Genomic DNA, 18,570 nt, shown 5'->3' on the forward strand with positions numbered 1-18,570 from the left:
ATGTGGGGGCAGGGCTTCGGGAAGCCAAAAAATGGCTGTGTTCAGTGTATGACACACCAACATTTCCATCCTCTTTTAGGAGGGAAAAGGGTGCGTCTTACTCTGAAAAATATGGTACACTGATGACTTGAAACTGACTCTCAAAAATACCCCTTGAAAAACCCCAACATTTTACATCTTTCTGGAAGACTTAAGAGTCGGGGCCATTCTTACCTAATATGATAAACTGCTGGGAACCCTGCCTTTCATCACATCGGAGGTGGGATGGCAGTCCTCCTCCCTCTGCATCTCATGGCAGGTGGGTATTCTGAGAAGTAGCTCGCTTAGGGTCTGAATCAAATGGGCAGGTTTGATTTAGGAAAAGATGCCCAGGTCCAAAGCTATTAAAGGTAGTGACCAAGCCCTTGGCGTGTACTCAGAAGCATGCTGATATCCAACCCCGCTCTTCTATACTGAGGCTGATCAATAAATAATGCAGGCAAGCTTGTCCACATCTTCAGAGATAGTCCTATCAAGATCAGATTACAGTATTCTAAGTGTTGTGGTTGGCTCTGACCCAGCTCCTGCCCCAGGGAATGTGGAGGTGGAGGCAGGGAAAACGTCAACATGTCCTAGGCCTGTTTTGTTGCCGGCAGAGTCAGGGAGTGCAGTTTCCTCGGACGAAGAAGAAGGTGGGGGTGACTTGGAAGAGGGGGGCTTGACACACAGCCCAGGAAGCCAATCACCATTATCTTTGGTTGATTCGGATGACAAAGTGTTAGACCCACGCAGGCGCAGACTTATGCATCGACGAGACCAATTGAGGAAATATTACAGGAGATAAGAGAAGCCACCTGTGTTTGGGTGGGGCTCCTGTAATTAGAGCTGCTGCTATAAATAGCAGCATGCTAGTTTGGCCATTGTAGAAGATTATCTTATCGCAGTTCTTCAGGATCCTGTCTCGCTGTGTCTGAACTTTGTTTGTGGATTTTTCATGCCTTTGATACCAAAGCAGAGTAAAATGTGTGTGTGTTTCACTTCGTGGGAAGAAGGAAGGCTGTGACGTTTGTTCACAGCTACTAGCTAAATACTTAAGGACTGATTAAGAGACTTGTACAGCCGACAAGGTTGTTTTGGGGAAGAGTGCTCTTTGCAATACAAAAATGGTGCTTTGTTTTTTTTTGAATTTTGTGATAAAGGACATTGTTTTGAATTTTCAAACGTGTGTGTGTCTAAAATTTGTACCCGTGAATTTTCGGGAGGCTTCTACCAGAGAGCCCGGCAGAACACTAAGTGAGAAGTGAGGAACTGTCCTCAATGCACCCTGATGCTATTAAAAATCAGTGTGGTGAGTATACCTAAAATTGATCACTGATTTATGTCATCTATAAGGAGACAATAGCATAATTCTAGTTTCTCACGAGTGCAGTTATTCAAACTAATTTGATTCAATTTAACTGGATATTATAGTCACTTCCACCCAGATTTTCAAATCATTTGACATAATATGCCTTCCAATAAAGCGCAAGAGGTCTCATTAATACATTAAAAAACCTCACAGTTAACCTTATTCTAAGTAGTAGAGAAAACATATGCTGGGGTTTTGTATGGTCACATGCAGGGCTAGCAATAATATGCCCAATATTCCTGCAAACAAAAACAAGGGAAACCCAGGGAATGCTTCTTTTAAGATATATTCAAGTCTCCAAGATTTGATTAATCAATGGGTTTAATTTTTTTTAAAAACTGACTATGTGCCTTTCATGGCAATATTCAGGAAAGCAAAAAGAAACTGTGAAGAAATCATGTAATCAGAGTAAGTCTACATATCACCCGCCAGGCACGCTGCATCTGGAAATAGTAGACTACCATTGGGCAAATTAGATTATGAAATTCTCTTTCATGGAGGGGAAATAAAACCTCCATACAAGGAAAATTAACACAGGACTAGCAGTGTAATATAAGAGGGGGTTTTGAGTAATTTATTCACAAGGAGAGAACTAACCAGTATCATTTTTTACTTGTAAAATATCTGGACTAGGGCATTTGAATTAAATCAAGAACATCTGCAGTTACTGAGTCAGGATTATTACACAGCTGCCGTAATAACAGTTTTCCTCTTCCTTTGCTTTTATCCAATACAGTGGTACCTCTAGATACGAGTGTAATTCGTTCCAGAACGGAGTTCGTATGTCGATCAACTCGTATCTGGAACAAATGGCTTTAGACTTTGTTTTTCCCCGTGGAGATAACCAGAAGCAAGGATTCTTGCGCCACCTAGTGGAAGCTCGGCTCGTATCCCGAATTTGAGCTCGGGTCTGGAACAGAAATTTCCCTCCCGTCGTGGCTCGCAACTTGGAATACTCACATGTGGAGCAGCTCGTATCTAGAGGTACTACTGTATTAGTAATAATTTGTTTCTGGAACTTTGCACTTTGATATGGTTGAAGGGTTAATCAATAACGGCTCATGTCATGTCAATGACAATCTTCATAAATTGTGCAAAAGTTGTGCAACTTTCCTACTATCAAGCATCTCATGGCACATGTTCTTTAATGGAAAGACAAGCAGCAATGGCATACATAAGACGTCTTTTCTTTTAGTATGTCCTTCATGTCGTCTGCTAAATGATCACTGCAACATTTGTAAGGCACAAAGAAATGTTTCCTACCTTGGGGGCTCTGGCATGTTTCCCACATCGAGCATCTTTCACAAAGCTGACATCTAACAGTTCGGATTCCTGCACCTGATAGAAATGGGAGGCAAAAGGCTCATGATTTATACTGTACTATACAAATGATTCAATTACATCAATTCCATTGCATTTCTTTATAGTACATTACTGAAACCAGGCTTGCATTCAGGTTCTTAATATATGTAAGTGATGCCCAGGCTCAAAGCAAAGCTACCTGTAATTACAAATAATTATGACTATCCATCAGAGATGAGGGAGTTTGTAATCTAGTTCATGTGGAAGTCTCAAAGTGGAAGAAAGGCTGCTCTAAAGGTCCCCACCCTTTTGGACCTCTGGGACTACTAAATTCATAATTTTAAATCCCGCAGACCATTAATATGATCTGCCTAATGACTGGCTGGGTGGGTGTGGCCAACTAGATATCACTCATCTGAAAGAATGCCTCGCCAGCCTCTACTCGCCCTTCCCGTCCCAGCCACTCCTCACCTATACTTGCTATATATAACCAATGCGTGAAAAGCTGCAAGCCAATTCCTTATTAAGTCAACTGGAATGAATGAACAGTTTTAGCCTTCAGACTGCATGTATGCATTGCTGGGCTCTGTTAGCAGATGAATAACCCACAACATACAGGCGAACAGTGGTCACAATTGCTCCAGGCCTCTTTAAAAAGGTTTCCCCAAGGTGCCATTTCCTTCTACGTGTTATGATCTTCAACAATAAAGGTGCTGAACACTAAAAACTAGCATGTCAACCAGGCTAATCTTTACCCTGAATAAGCCATAAAAAGATCATTTTTTTACTCATACGGATCTGAAAAATGTCTTAATTTCTAGTTTGCCCTCAAGGCATCTGCAAAAGTGATGATGATGATCTAAGATCTAAAATTGAAAAATCAATTCAGTCATCGGTAATTTCCATGTACCATCCTGTAAGTTACATCCATGCTGAATTCACGCAATATATTTAATTCATAGGAAAACAAAAACAAAACATCAGTTGCTGAATAGCAAACATGTCAAAACTGAAATTCTGCTGCCTTTCAAGAGAAAATCCCCTTTCCCATCTTCCGCAATGTTTTTCTGTTTAATTGCTCCCCCCACCCCAAATCTTTGCTCTCCTTTGGGTTAACACTTGGGAAGAATTGAGTAAGAAGAGTACAGGTAGCTCTGGACTTCTAACCACAATTTCCAAAACATCCATTGCTAAGCAAGGTTTGTTCTCTAAGCTTGTGGGTTGGTTTCCGAACGTTTCATTACCAGGCTAGGTAACATCTTCAGTGGAGTTTAAGGGAATGCCAATGTCAGTGTTCTCCTGTTTATAAAGGCTTCAGGTGTGGGTGTGTCAAGTGAGGGTCTTCTGATGGGTCAGCTGTGAGTCCTCAGTGAGACTTGTTATATCAGGTTAGGGTCATTGTGAGGTGAACTGCTGGTGAGGGAGTTGTGTGGGATGGTTGAGTGTCAGTGATGTTGATTTGGATTCTGAGGGTTTCATAGTGTGTAATGTTTGGAAACCAACCCACAAACTTGGAGAATGAAACTTCACCCCCACCCAACACCCGAGCTACAGATATTCGCCACTATTGCAAAGCTCTATTTTTGTCAAGGCACATACGATTCCCATCACTCAGTCATGGAGATGATGGGAATATAATCCAATGCATCTGGGGGCAGGGACTGAGTGAGGAAAGATTATGGAAATAAATGCCTCTCCCAAAATGATTACAGATAGTCCTTGTTTAGTGACCATCATTGAATCAGTTGTCAAGCGCAGTGGTTGCTAAGTGAAACTACAGTAGTGCTTATCTCACTTCAACTTTCTTTTGCTTTCCAAACATGTAAAAGTCATAAATCTCAGGATTGATCATAAGCTTACTTCTCTACCATGATTATAATGGTGAATGGCTGTTAATTTAATTTTAATTTAATTTAATTTATTAGATTTGTAAGCTGTCCCTCTCCAAGGACTCAGAGCGGCTCACAACAACAATACATAATGTAAAATTTAATGTTAAAAGAACAATTTAAAACCCTTATTATAAAAAACAAGCACACAACCTAACAAACCATACATATGACTGTAACTTGTTGCTTATATCCTAAGATTTTTATTAATATTGCTTCTTCATTGCTTATTTGACCCCTATGACAATCATTAAGTGTTGTACCACATGATTCTTGACAAATGTATATTTTATTTTATGTACACTGAGAGCATATGCACCAAGACAAATTTCTTGTGTGTCCAATCACACTTCACCAATAAAATTCTATTCTATTCTATTCTAAAAAAACATAGTAGTTAAGGGGCATATCAGTTTCCCCATGCCTGGCAACATAAGTGGGTTTTCAGGAGCTTTCAAAATGCAAGGAGGGTGGGGGCGGTCCTAATCTCTGGGGGGAGTTGATTCCAGAGGGCCGGGGCTGCCACAGAGAAGGGTCTTCCCCTGGGTCCCGCCAGACGGCATTGTTTAGTCGACGGGACCCCGGAGAAAGCCAACTCTGTGGGACCTAATCGGTTGCTGGGATTCGTGCGGCAGAAAGCAGTCCCGAAGATATTCTGGTCCAATGCCATGTAGGGCTTTATAGGTCATAACCAACACTTTGAATTGTAATTGGAAACTGATTGGCAGCCAGTGCAAACAAGAAAATCGCTAAGTGAGGACTCTCTATACCACGGATGCCAAACACACCGTGTCACATTGCCATCATATGACATTTTGCAATATTTTTCCCTCCTCCCGAAGAGCTGGGGTGGGCGTGGCCCGCCAGTTTGATCTATACTGTATTTCAGCACATTGCTTATTTACTATTCTAATCTGTTTTGCTTCTGACTTCCTAACCCACTTAAAAAGTACAGTCTTTCTTGTAACTATTGCTGCAATGGAAGAATCTTTTTTTTTGTATTGACCAGTTAAAAAGGTAGAGTAGGTTTTGGGTTTTTTGTTTTTTGTTTGCTTTGTTCTTGTTTCGTTTTGTGGAGTCTTTGATGCTCTTCGATTTGGTCATTTGCTTTCACACATTTCTTTACCCAACTAGGTACCATCATTAATGCTTGTGAATGTGAGGTTTGCTCCACATTTTATTATAGGCATTCATGCAGAAGCAATCAATATTATTTGGTGGAGATTTGCCTACATACAGATTTCTCCCCTCTGCATGCTTTCTCAAGCATCTGACACACTTATGTAGTTCCAAAAGAAGAATGTCCATGGAGATTTAGTTATCTAGGTCATGGTTGCTCCAAAGATGGACTTTTTTTTTTCTCTTGAAGATGTTTTACTTCCCATCCAAGCTTTTTCAATTCTGATTGAATGATGGAGTATGGAAGGATTTATACACTGCTCAAAAAAAAATTAAGGGAACACTTAAACAATACAGTATAACTCCAAGTAAATCAAACTTCTGTGAAATCAAACTGTCCACTTAGGAAGCAGCACTGATTGACAATCAATTTCACATGCTGTTGTGCACATTCAACTTTGTACAGGACAAAGTATTCAATGATAATATTTCATTCATTCAGATCTAAGATGTATTGTTTGAGTGTTCCCTTTATTTATTTATTTTTGAGCAGTATACTTCTTGCAGTCATCTGGTTGTTAGAACTCAGAAACAATTATTGAGGCCACTTGAAGGTTGAACCTCGAGGTCACCTAAATAGTGCAAATGAGTCTGAAACCTTCTTGGAACTGTTGAAAGGACTATGTTGTAAGGCCTCAATGGCTCTCAGAAATTACCAGATGACTGCAGGGAATATAAATCCTTCCACCATCCACCATTCAGTTAGAACTGAAGAAACTTCTTGGATAAGTGAAATGTCTTTGAGGTAAAATAAAGTCCAATTGCCTTTTGAAAAAGCACTTTTGGGACTTCTAAAACAAGAGAATTTATAGTAGCTCAGGGTTGAATCAAACTCATATCACCAGCGCTTATGATGAAACTGAGGTGAAAATGAATAATCTGAGAATTACTATCAGAGTACTTATTTAAGAATATATAAAGAGCAGGGGTGGGCTACTGCCTGGATGGAGGGGAACGCAGTGGGGTAGCAAATATGGAGCTCCACTCCAGAACACCCAATTTGCATTAAAAGATGAAAGAAAATGCAGGGAATCCTGCATAAGCCACACCCACAGTGAGGTAGTAAAAATTTTGGTAGCCCTTTACTGCTTAAGAGTATTTATGTGAAGTTAGGCAAAATACTCTGGCAATCATCATGTGGAATTGATACCAGAACTTCGTACGTCTAGACCTGATTTAATTATGTAACTTTTGATGACAACGGTGAATCATCTTTCAATGTTTTCATTTTCCTGTCACTGTTCTTCTCAGATGCCATGACTTCTTGGATTCCGACAGGCATCTTCCCAGAAGAGTAAGTGAAAGTTGCTGGTTGATGTATCAGAATCAATCATATTATACACAGCTCCCCGGTGTTCTTCTATCGCTCTTGCTGGCAGCAGGAGTCAAACAGACAGGATTCAGCAGCATATACCTGCCCCACTGCTCTTTCTTGAATAAGCCAAAATTCTTCACTAATTTGGTTTCTTGCTGCCATTATCTTGGAACAGGTAAAAAAAAGGTCAATTTCTGACAAACAGCATCTGTCTTCCTTGAACATTAAAAAAGTAGCACTCGTGACCTGCGTTTCTCTCTTTACTTCCTGTTTGGCAGATTGTTTTGGTTCTGAAAACAACAAAGCTATTGATACAACACATGCTGCTGCATTCTAAAAATCAACAGAAGCTTTAAAGCCTAATGCCGTTCAACGAGGCTCCTCAATGGGCTCGCTTTTAGGCGGAGTAGAGGGGGAGGAATCTTAAAAAAAAAAGAATTCATCAAAATATGCATTTTGAATAACTCTTGGATTGATAAACCAAATTCTGGGGGACACTAATATTATATTGCTTTGTAGGTAACCTCCAGGCAGTGAACATACTTATTTCTTCTTCCTATTTTTCTTCACAACAACAACAACCCTGAGAAGCAGTTATTTATTTATTTATTTATTTATTTATTTATTTATTTATTTATTTATTCATTCATTCATTCATTCATTCATTCATTTATTTGATTTGTATGCCGCCCCTCTCCGTAGACTCGGGGCGGCTCACAACAACAATAAAACAATTCAAGACAAATCTAATAATTTAAAAACATTTTTAAAAATCCGTTATTAAAGCAGACATACACACAAACATACCATACATGAATTGTATAGGCCCGGGGGAGATGTCTCAATTCCCCCATGCCTGACGGCAGAGGTGGCTTTTAAGGAGTTTACGAAAGGCAAGGAGGGTGGGGGCAGTTCTAATCTCAGGGGGGAGCTGGTTCCAGAGGGTCGGGGCCACCACAGAGAAGGCTCTTCCCCTGGGACCCACCAAATGACATTGTTTAGTCGACGGGACCTGGAGAAGACCAACTCTGTGGGACCTAATCGATCGCTGGGATTCATGCACTGAGAGTGATTGACTAGCCCACAGGTAGGCAAAGTTGGCTCTTCTATGACTTGTGGACTTCAACTCCCAGAATTCCTGAGGCAATCATACTAGCTCAGGAATTCTGAGAGTTGAAGTTCACATGTCATAGAAGAGCCAATTTTGCCCACCCCTGGACTATCCCAAAATCACCCAGCTGGCTTTCATGACTAAGATCGAAGGAGAATTGGAGATCTCCTGGTTTCTAGACTAGTGCCTTAACGACTAGAACAAAGTGGTCCTCATGAAGGCCTTGAATATACAGCAGGGTGTTTTGATGAATTTTCTGTCATTGCATTTTTTCTTTTCTTTTTCTTTTCTTTATTTGGCCACTCGTTTTACAATAAATTACTCTAGGTGGCCTACAATAAGTATGGAAAGCATCAGATTTATAAAAATGAGAGGGAGGGGGAGAATGTGTGTGCGCTCACAGACAGACAGACAGAAAGACAGACAAGACACCCACACCCACACAGAGTTAAAATACAATTAACTCACAACTCAATATCTCTAGTTTGAAGGAACCTCAATTCAACAACAATTTGTTTTGATAATACCCCTTGAAAATCCTACAGGTATGTTGGCAAATCTGTGTTAGTATAATTATTTTTAGGAAATGGTTAAGTCACTGGAGGTTTGTAAAACTTCAAGGAGATACAGAGCCTGGAGGAGGAACAGAACTTTTTTCTAAAAGCAAACTTGCCTTGCAACCGGTGTGTGATCTCAACTGCTAGTTTCAAAACTCTTACAATTTTGTTGTGTTGCTGTCATTCTTCATTTCATTCTATTCTTGGCAGAAGCCAGAGGCTACTGATATCAAATGGAATGGTTTTCTTTCCGTGCAAGTTAACTCAGACGTATCAAAAAGAAAAGGAACCTGTTGTTTTTAAATGTAGCTCCCTCATGGCTGTTTTTGGAGTGGGAGCAATTAATTAACAGTGGAGTTTCAGACAGAAGTCATCAATCTATGGATAATGATCCCCATCAGATCTCTCTTTTAAAAAGGATGTGGTTCATAGATTCCCGGGTGATAGAAAGAACTCAGAAAATGCCAATTTGATCCTTTTGGAGGCAAAGTAGAATCAAACAGTGCTTCCAAAACTAAATCAGCCTTTTTGGGGCAAAAAGTATCCCAACTAATATGAACTTGTGGACAAAGCTATTTTGTCAGGTTATTAATGGTTCCTTCAGTTGGGTGAGATGCCTTCTGCCTTAAAGGAAGCAATGGTATGTTTCATGTCAACAATGACATCCTTAGATCTCTTCCCAGTTAACAACTTCAGGTTGGTATCAACCTACCTTGCCTTACCAAAAAAGGCTGAGAAGGTTAGGTGGCTGCATTTATTGAGCTGCATTCAACTATCTCTAAAACTAGCTGTTCTTTCTGTCTAGGCCCTGCAACCATTTTTAATAATACATACATACTTAACGCCGAAGACAGAGCTTACTATGCCTACATTTTTAGGAAGAGAGAAAACAGCTTCCAAAATAAAAGAACCACAAGAATCTTAAAATTGCTTTTACATGGGCAGACTGAGTCTTACATTAATATTTATTAGTATAAAAAACCCTACCTCTGTTTTTATTTACATTTTTCCTGTCTTTCTCCACGACAAATATTTATTTTGGAAGAAACCATTATTTCCTACTTTTGACCTAAACTCTCTCCTTTCTTTTCATAGATGATAAGAATATATTCTAGATAAGTAGTTTTTTTAAACAACAATTCAGGCATTGATAGCTCTACTTGCTATCAATGCCTGATCAATCAAAGAATGGTTCGTTGATATTATTTCCATTCTTGGGTTTGACTAAATTCAAAAAATTAACTCAGTAAATTCAATTAAAAATCATTTTAACTCCAATTTCTTTCAATTTCCAGCCCTTCCCTTTGGTCTTTACCTATTTGGAGCTCTATTATACCATGTGGAATATTTTGGCCTTGACTGTAAGTAAATCTTAACTACTGTCATTTCAAGAAACTGTGCTTCAGCAGAAGGCATATGCGGAGTGCTTTTTCCTTCCTGTGGAGTAATCAAAATAGCAGCCACTCTTTGAGGGGAAAAATCCCAAGTCAAATCATAATGCCCAGGAAGCTCAAATCACAACTCATTTGATTAAGCGCTGGGGGGGAAACATCTCAATTGGGGAGAATTTGACTTGAATGTGGATCAGGAATTCTCTCGCTTCCTCTCATTGTTCCTGGAAAAGCAGATCTGGGGGGGGGGGGATCCTAAAAGTTCATGAAATATGTATTGCTCTGCCCAAAAAAAAATTGCGTAGATTCCTGTACATAAACATTTTTAACCGAATGGCTATTTTTAGGAACATTGCAGTGACAGATTATAGGAATTATTGAAGGAAATCCAAATGGGGGACACGTGCCTGAGAAATGAAGATTTGACTACTGATTCTCTGTATGCGTTTTATGAATCAAAATATACGGGGATACTGTTTATAAAGAAAAAATGTGTTTCTGCAGAAATTATATTACCATTCACTCTGATCCGTGATCAAAATAGCACCTGAGAAATCAAGAAAGAGTTATGTTTTTTTAAAAGTAGGCACGTTGTTTACCATCTAAGCAAAAGTAACAGATTTCTAAGTAAATATAGGTGGGTTCTCATTATGATGGCAATTGGAACCAGAATTGCCACTGCTAAGCAGTGTGGTAATAAAGCATCTTGTCACATGACCACATTGCTTAGAGACAGCAATCCAGGCAGATCTGGTTGCTATTGTAACCCCAAGACACGCAGAAGTGAAGTTAAGTGGAAAGGTAAGGAACTTGAGGCTGTTGTTTTTTTGTGAGAATTTCAAGTACTACATAATGGGAATAAAGAGGTCCTTCCTCTGAATGCCCAAGTAAAAATAGGGTATCACTGAGAAATTATACTACTTGCTTATAACTATTCTTTTTTTTTAACCTACTACAACTCGGTTAACATAATTTGAATCACCTTTAATTAAGGTGATTGTACTGGATCTTGTCAATTTCAGTTTTAAAAAACGAAGAATCTTGAAGGCAATCCAAGGATCCATACGGCCCCAACATAGTTTAGATGTTTCTACTGCAGGGAAATATGGCTTCTAAGACTGTGCTGTGCTTTGGGGTGTGTTGAAAATACAACTTCAGCAACAGAGTGCCTGGAGTACATTACCCGACTCTTCCCCAAACCCCAAACACTTTAACCTTAGACTGTCTACTTGTCAACCTCACCAATTCCTAAGAGGTCTGCAAGGGGCATGCATAAGTGCATCATTATGCTTACCATCCCTGTCTTAGTATCCTATTGTCATTTATCTGTACTTACTTTGCTTATGTTTATGTTTATACCTATACCTGCTATTTGTACATGTTTGACAAACAATAAATAAAATAAAATAAAATAATAAATAAAATAAAAATAAAATAAAATAATAAAAAGTAAAAATAAAATAAAATAAATAAAATAATAAAATAAAATAAAATAAATAAATATAATAAAATAATAAAATAAATAAAAAAGTACTTCCTTTTTCAGTGCCCTACAATCCCAGGAAAAGATGTGCTTTCTTTTAAGTATTGTAATAGACCAACGTTACATTTGTGCTCTTGTACATTCCAAAGCACTGGCACATTTGTAGTGAGTTCCCTCTTTTATACGTACATCCAGGGGTGGGCTGCTTCCCAGACGGGGTGGAACGCAGTGGGGTAGTAAAAATGGAGCTCCACCCTTGAGTACCCAATTTGCACTGAAAGATGTTGAAAGAAAATGCAGGGCGTCCTGCATAAGCCACGCCCACAATGTGATTGTAAACATTTTGGTAGCCCTTCACTGGGTACATCAGTATAAAACATCAAATGCAATCTTGTTCTTCTACAATCTTAGAACTGAAGCTCCTTTGACTTGCCAGTGTTTTAAAGCGTATTTTCTGGACTGGGATTGGCTTTGAAACAATTAAATCTATTGAGATAAATGTATTTTATACACCTACCTGAACAATCCTAAATACCTGAGGACTTAAGTACCTTGTCTTCCCACATTATGTCAAATAAGAAAGGTGGACACAGAAAACAATAAAAAATCAATTCAGATTTTTTAAAATAACAAATAATTAAACACAAGGTGGTGACCGCTATTAACAGCATTCATTTCATAAATGCCATGCTTCAAATCTCAGCTTTTGCCGCAGCTTTCCAATCTTCAGCCTACAGACATTTTTTAATTCCTATTTTTCACTCTATGCCTATTTAGCACTCCCTCCCACACATGTAGCACAAGGCTGCAAGTTGACTGTTTGTAGAAAATTATACTGTAAAAGTTAAAATTCCATTCCAAAAGTATATAAGATGCCATTCAAAGTAACTTTAATCCAGAACATAATAATGCATGCTTATAAATCATGAGCAAAGTTTTAAAAATTATCTGCGCAACCTCATAATAGTGGAAGGTAATTTCTCATTCTTTACAAGTTTGTGTTTTTTAAGTTTCCCTTTCTTGAGCTCCCAAGTCACTCGGTGAAATTGTGTCATGTCACTTGAGAAAATGGCATTTCGAGATGAAGATGATCATCCTGTGGCTGTATTAAAAAAGCAGAATTGCCTCAAAATGTTCCATGCATCCCCTACCATACATTCTTTATTATAAGGAATTATACCTCCTCAGTTAATGAACATAATTGATTTCGTACATGACTGTGTGGTAAGCAAGCTGTACAGTCTAGACCAGGTTCCCGGGCAAGCTAACATAAATGTAATACGCTCCAAATTTTATTTTTACTTCTAACTACTCATATTAATGAACTTGAATAAATGTATTTTTTTCTAACTGCTTTCCACTCAGAATAATTTTCTAGGCCCATCTTATTACTTAGGGAAATTAATAGAATATACTGCAAGAAAGTAAAACATGTAATATTAATAAGGTTTAGGCACAAGTGTGCTAGAAATAACTATGCTGTCTCCGAGAGATCTGTTCAAACAGCACATTCTCAATCACGTAATAGTGATAGAAAATAGGCTTGATTGAAATATCAAATGGTTCCTTCAATATGACAATATGTGAATCAAGTTATCCCATTCAAGTAGATCCACAAAGCACCAAATCATAGCAATTTGATGGTGTTTCTGGGATAATTACAAGTTCATCTCCAAGTAGGAGAAGTTGATGGTTCGTTTATATAAGTAGGTGACCAATGAAAACCACTGTCACATTAAATTCTCTGTCTAACAAAGCTTTTGATTTCATTCACTTTCCCAGCTTTCAAACTGTTTTAATTTGATTAGCCATACATCTTAACTTTATTCTCTTGGGCTAATCTATATATCAATCTAACTAATCTAGCCTCCTCCAGGTCCCGTCAACCAAGCAATGTAGATTGGCGGGACCCCGGAGGAGAGCCTTCTCTGTTGCCGCCCCGGCTCTATGGAACCAACTCCACCCCCGCCCCCACCCCCGATGTCCATACTGCTCCCACTGTGCTGGCTTTTCGTAAGGCCACAAAGACCTGGCTATGCCGGCAGGCCTGGGGCGCCAGAATCAACAACTAGCTTGTCCACCTGTATAAATACAATTTTGTATGAATGGTATGTATGCGTGTTGTTGAGTTGGTTTTTAATTAAGGTTTTAAAATTTAGAATTTTTTTTACTTCTTTTTATTGTTAATATGGTAATTTTATATTGTTGTATGCTGCCCTGAGTCCTTCAGAATTGGGCAGCATAGAAGTCAAATTAAATGAATAAATACTACACTTGATCTTAGCCTAAAGGCTGAGAAGCCTTTTATAATATATAAAAGCCAAATCTCATTCAGACATCATTATGAAATCTATAGAACCGTAAAGCCTACAAACTTGAAACTTGGCATGTATGTTCCTCTTAACTTCTAGGTGGTCACTAAAAAGGGTTTTTTGAAATGACCATCAGACAGTGAAGGACCATCAAAATTTTACTACCACACTGTGGGTGTGGTTTATGCAGAATGCCCTGCATTTTCTTCAACATCTTTCAGTGCAAATATGGTGCTCTGGGGTGGAGCTTCATTTTCGCTACCCCAATGCATTCCCCCGCATCCGGGCAGCAGCCCACCTCTGCCATCAGATCATTAGTTATTTCTTATATTATTAGTAATAAACTCTGATGCTAAGGAGTTAGGCATTCTACTCCCCCTCCCAACTTGAAAAGAACTTTGTTCCAAATGCCAGTGGGCGTGGCTCATCTGGCCTGCAGCCTGGGAGTTTAGACATTCTGCTCCACACTAAGGCGTTCAGTTTCATAGCTAAGCACAGCTATCCTACTAGTAGAACAATATAATTCTGTGCTAGTTCTGTTAAAACAACTGGAACTTTAATTCGAATCTTATCTGACCTATCCAGTAAGCACTCCTGGATCAAATCTTACATTTACATTCCACTGACATTTGTTTCAAGGTTAAATTTTATAAAAAATCAATGAGCTTGTGGTAATACTTATAAAAGTTGTCCTATATGTTTATTGTCTTTAATAATAAGACATGGCAAGGTGACTAATGTTATTTGCTCATCTATGTCCAACCTCTTTCACTATTATTCCTTCATTCCAGTGGTGGATTGCTCCTGGTTTGGCCCAGTTCTGCGAGCCGGAAGCGGTGGCAGCAGTAAGCTCTGCCCACCTGTCTAGGATGCTTCTGTGCTCATGCACACATGCGCAAACCAGTATCAATGGCTTTTAGAACCCACTACTGCTTCATACTGATAATGGCCTCTAGTTTGACTTGAGACCACCCTTAATAGTATGACTGCATCATTGTTACACTGATTTAGAGTTATTTGTATATCATAACCTTAAGCCAGAGGGCACAAACTACCATTGGCCCCAAATTATGATGCCACCTAAGGCTAGAATATGTCATGCAGCTTTTTTAGATATTTATAATGTACATAACAAGCAAGGAATGTTCAATGATAATTGCTAAGTTGCTAATTAAACCTCATAGGGATGTTGCAGAATTGTGGCATCTGATGTATTTTAAAAGTGATATCTTCTAGACTCGTTATTCTATAAATATGCCAGAGATTGTGGGTGTGCCTGACTGTTCTATGCATAGGATGGTACTAAGTCACCGATTTTAGAATATACTTCTTGGGAAGTAATATGCTGGGACTTATTTTTTTATCTATCTATCTATCTATCTATCTATCTATCTATCTATCTATCTATCTATCTACCTACCTACCTACCTACCTACCTATCTATCTATCTACACTATCTATCTATCTATCTATCTATCTATCTATCTATCTATCTATCTATCTACTTGTCAAACATGTATAGGATAGTAGTAGCTTGTATAAATATAACATAAGTAAAAAAAGTAACAATAAAAGAGGACAATAGGACAGGGACTGTAGGCAGAGTGGTATGCTTATGCATGCCCCTTACAGACCTCTTAGAAATGGGGCGAAGTCGACTGTAGACAATCTAAGGTTAAAGTTTTTGGGGTTTGGGGAAGAAAGCATTCAGGTAGTGCATTCCAGGCATTGATCACTGTATTGCAGAAGTCATAGTGTTTGAAAGTTTACCTTTAGTTTGAATATATTACGTGCTCATCTGAATAACATGCACAATGAGTGTTTTTTACATTTCAAAGTTCTTTTACTGCATTTGATTTGTGTCCAAAAAACTTTCCTGCCAGAAGATTGTTTTGTCTCAACTAAACAATGAGGAACTTCTCATTGTTTTTCTCAAAAGTATAAAAATGTCTGCTTCAAAGATCTGAGGAACTTATCGTAGCTAGACAGGAAGTACTGCGTACAGCGGAAATAGCTCTGCCAAGTACTGTTTAAGATTTCTTAGGAAATTCTGAACGCTCCCTTTATCTAATTCAGGTTGTGGGCCTGTTGCTGCCCTTGCTTTGTTATAAGCATGGCATCATTGCCAGGCACTGCAGTACTTTCAAAACAAGTCCCAATGTATTGACACCTCATCTCAAGAAAAAGAAATTGTTTTGGCAGTTTTACTTCTAGGAGGTAATTGCTAGGGGATAAAAGTGCTTCACTGTTAGCCAAATATGAGATGGAAATTTTCAAAAACAAATAATCAGACACTCTTCTAGAAGCAGCTTCAGTCCCAAGACATTTTTTAAAGTCCTGGAAAAGAAAGGGCGCTCAAGATGCAAATAAGATGATGAATGAGCACCTAAAATGCTATACAGTTCTCTGGCTCTGGGTGTAATTACGTGGGACATTATGAAATAGGTAGGATGCCCTCAGCCAATGCTCTGCATATGTCATCTATTTACAAGGAACGGTTATTTGCTCTACACCTTTGTTGCTGAGCCTATTTTTCAAAAGGGCCATAAACTACAGTCTTAACAGCAGCACACATATGCATGTATATGTGCAATGCAGAACATTTTGCACTCACTCCCTTTAATCAATTCAATCATTGCTAAATGTTATGATAAACATACAGGGGAAAATAAACGGGCACTCCATCATGTTATTTATACAGTAGATTTTCTAGATACAATATACTGTTAATTTAAAGAATGATTAGTTCATATCGGGAAGTGTTTATGAGAACACTAAACTCAATTAGTGCCAAATGTTGGTTTTTATCAAACCACAAAGCAGTTTTTCTAGGAGCCTTTTTTTCCTGTTATTTGTTATTTGAAGAACCCTATTTATCTCATAATCTAACATAATAGATAGCGTATCTTCATGCATGCTGTCACAACTATCCAAGCATATGACTGTAAAGACAGAAGTGTGTTTTTTTAATCTTAACCAGTTAGTACAACACTGAGTAAGCTATGTAGTTAGTTGCAAGGAAATGGCACCAAAGTTAGCCAGGATTCATAGTTTTTTAATCTAATATGCATAGCAATGGCAATCAATCAGTGGTGGGATTCATTTTTTTAAACTACGTGTTCTGTAGGCGTGGTTTGGTGGGCATGGTGTGGTGTGGCTTGGTGGATGTGGCAGGGGAAGGATACAAAATCTCCACTCCCTTCCTATTCCAGGGGAAGGATATTGCAAAATCCTCATTTCCTCCTGATCAGTTGGGACTCAGAAGGCAGAGAATAGATGGTGGCGGGACCAGTCAGAGGGGGTATTTACCAGTTCTCTGAATTACTCAAAGTTTCCGCTACCAGTTCTCCAGAACTGGTGAAAACCTGCTGAATTCCACCTCTGCAATCAATGTACATTCATCTCATATGGATATCCTCAGACAATTCTTGAGCATTAAATAACGAATATGTCAAAATCATGAAGAAAAGAAAACCTGGTCCCCTTCTTCTTTCCACTTACGTGAGAAGACAGCTTGCAAACAACATTCTTAAGAACTAAGATTCAAGTTGGCCTAGTGGTTAAGGCACCAGGCTAGAAAGCAGGAAACCGACAGTTCAAGCCCCACTTAGCCAGTCACTCTTTCTCAGCCCAACCCACCTCACAGGATGGTTGTTGTGGGATTAAATAGAAGGAGGTCATAAATAATGTATTGTGTATTGGGAAATGGTAGAAATAAATAAATAAAGGAATATACTTCTGGGTTCATTTCCAAGTGTGGAAAAAGACACTGGATTCATTGAAGTTGCTTGGAAAGAAAGTTTAATGGTGGACAGGAGCACACGGCTGGAGCTCCTCAACAGAAAAGGTGGATCACATGCAGTAAAGCGCTACCAAAATTTTTACTACCACACTGTGGGCGTGGCTTATGCAGGATGCTCTGCATTTTCTTTCAACATCTTTCAGTGCAAATTGGGTGCTCCGGGGTGGCGCTCCATTTTTGCTACCCCACTGCACACCCCCAAATCTGGGCAGTAGCCCACCCCTGATCACATGCTTCCAGATGTTGGGTGAAGAGAAAGATATACTAAGAGTCCCTTGTATTATGTCCTCTGTTGGGCACCATCCTGTACAAAAATGTATCCCGTTGGCTGTCAGACTTCAAGGGGGCATGCAGGGAAACTGTATAGGCTTTTGTCTGTGTTCCATGTTTGGCTGATGTATTCTTCCCAGGTACTATTGTTGAGAATCCTATCATGTCTTAAGGGTGAAGGTTCTAATCCCATCACCCTGGAGCTGAAGGGGATAGATCTTTGTTATGTAGAATAGACTGGTCCAAGCTATTAACAAAGGTGAGGGCTATTAGGAATGAGTCTCTTTCCTGCCTAAAAGCATGCTTCACCATTTCCCTAGGGATATTCTATATAATATTCTGGATTTTAAAATATTTCCTAAAATATTCTATTCCTCTAGGAGGGTGGGAGGTGCTAATTTCCCACAAAAGAAAGAAAGAAAGTTAATTCAGTAACCCAAAGCTAGGCAGTATATAGAGAAAAAGAAAAGAAAATGTCAGTTCAATAAACCAAATCTAAGAGGCATATGGGAGGGTGAATATGGAATTGTTTTGATGAAACCTTCCAAGTTCTCCTTTCTAGGAACTCAAGT

General features: G+C 38.9%; 1 protein-coding gene and 1 pseudogene across 7 annotated transcripts in view; both read right to left on the minus strand.

The window, feature by feature from the left end:
• PLCB1 (phospholipase C beta 1) overlaps window positions 1-18,570 on the minus strand; it is a 535,828-nt gene that overhangs the window by 368,373 nt on the left and 148,885 nt on the right. For all 7 annotated transcript variants that reach the window (XR_011557370.1, XR_011557371.1, XR_011557369.1 and 4 more), the window contains exon 3: window positions 2,651-2,725. Coding sequence is in view for 4 of the 7 variants with exons in the window: in XM_070732668.1 (XP_070588769.1) it covers window positions 2,651-2,725 (75 nt within the window). In the remaining 3 variants the exon portion in view is untranslated. The remainder of the gene's footprint in view (window positions 1-2,650; window positions 2,726-18,570) is intronic.
• LOC139158251 (U2 spliceosomal RNA) lies at window positions 13,801-13,918 on the minus strand (annotated as a pseudogene).

This window comes from Erythrolamprus reginae, chromosome 1 (assembly GCF_031021105.1).
Source record: "Erythrolamprus reginae isolate rEryReg1 chromosome 1, rEryReg1.hap1, whole genome shotgun sequence".
Taxonomy (NCBI): Eukaryota; Metazoa; Chordata; class Lepidosauria; order Squamata; family Dipsadidae; genus Erythrolamprus; species Erythrolamprus reginae.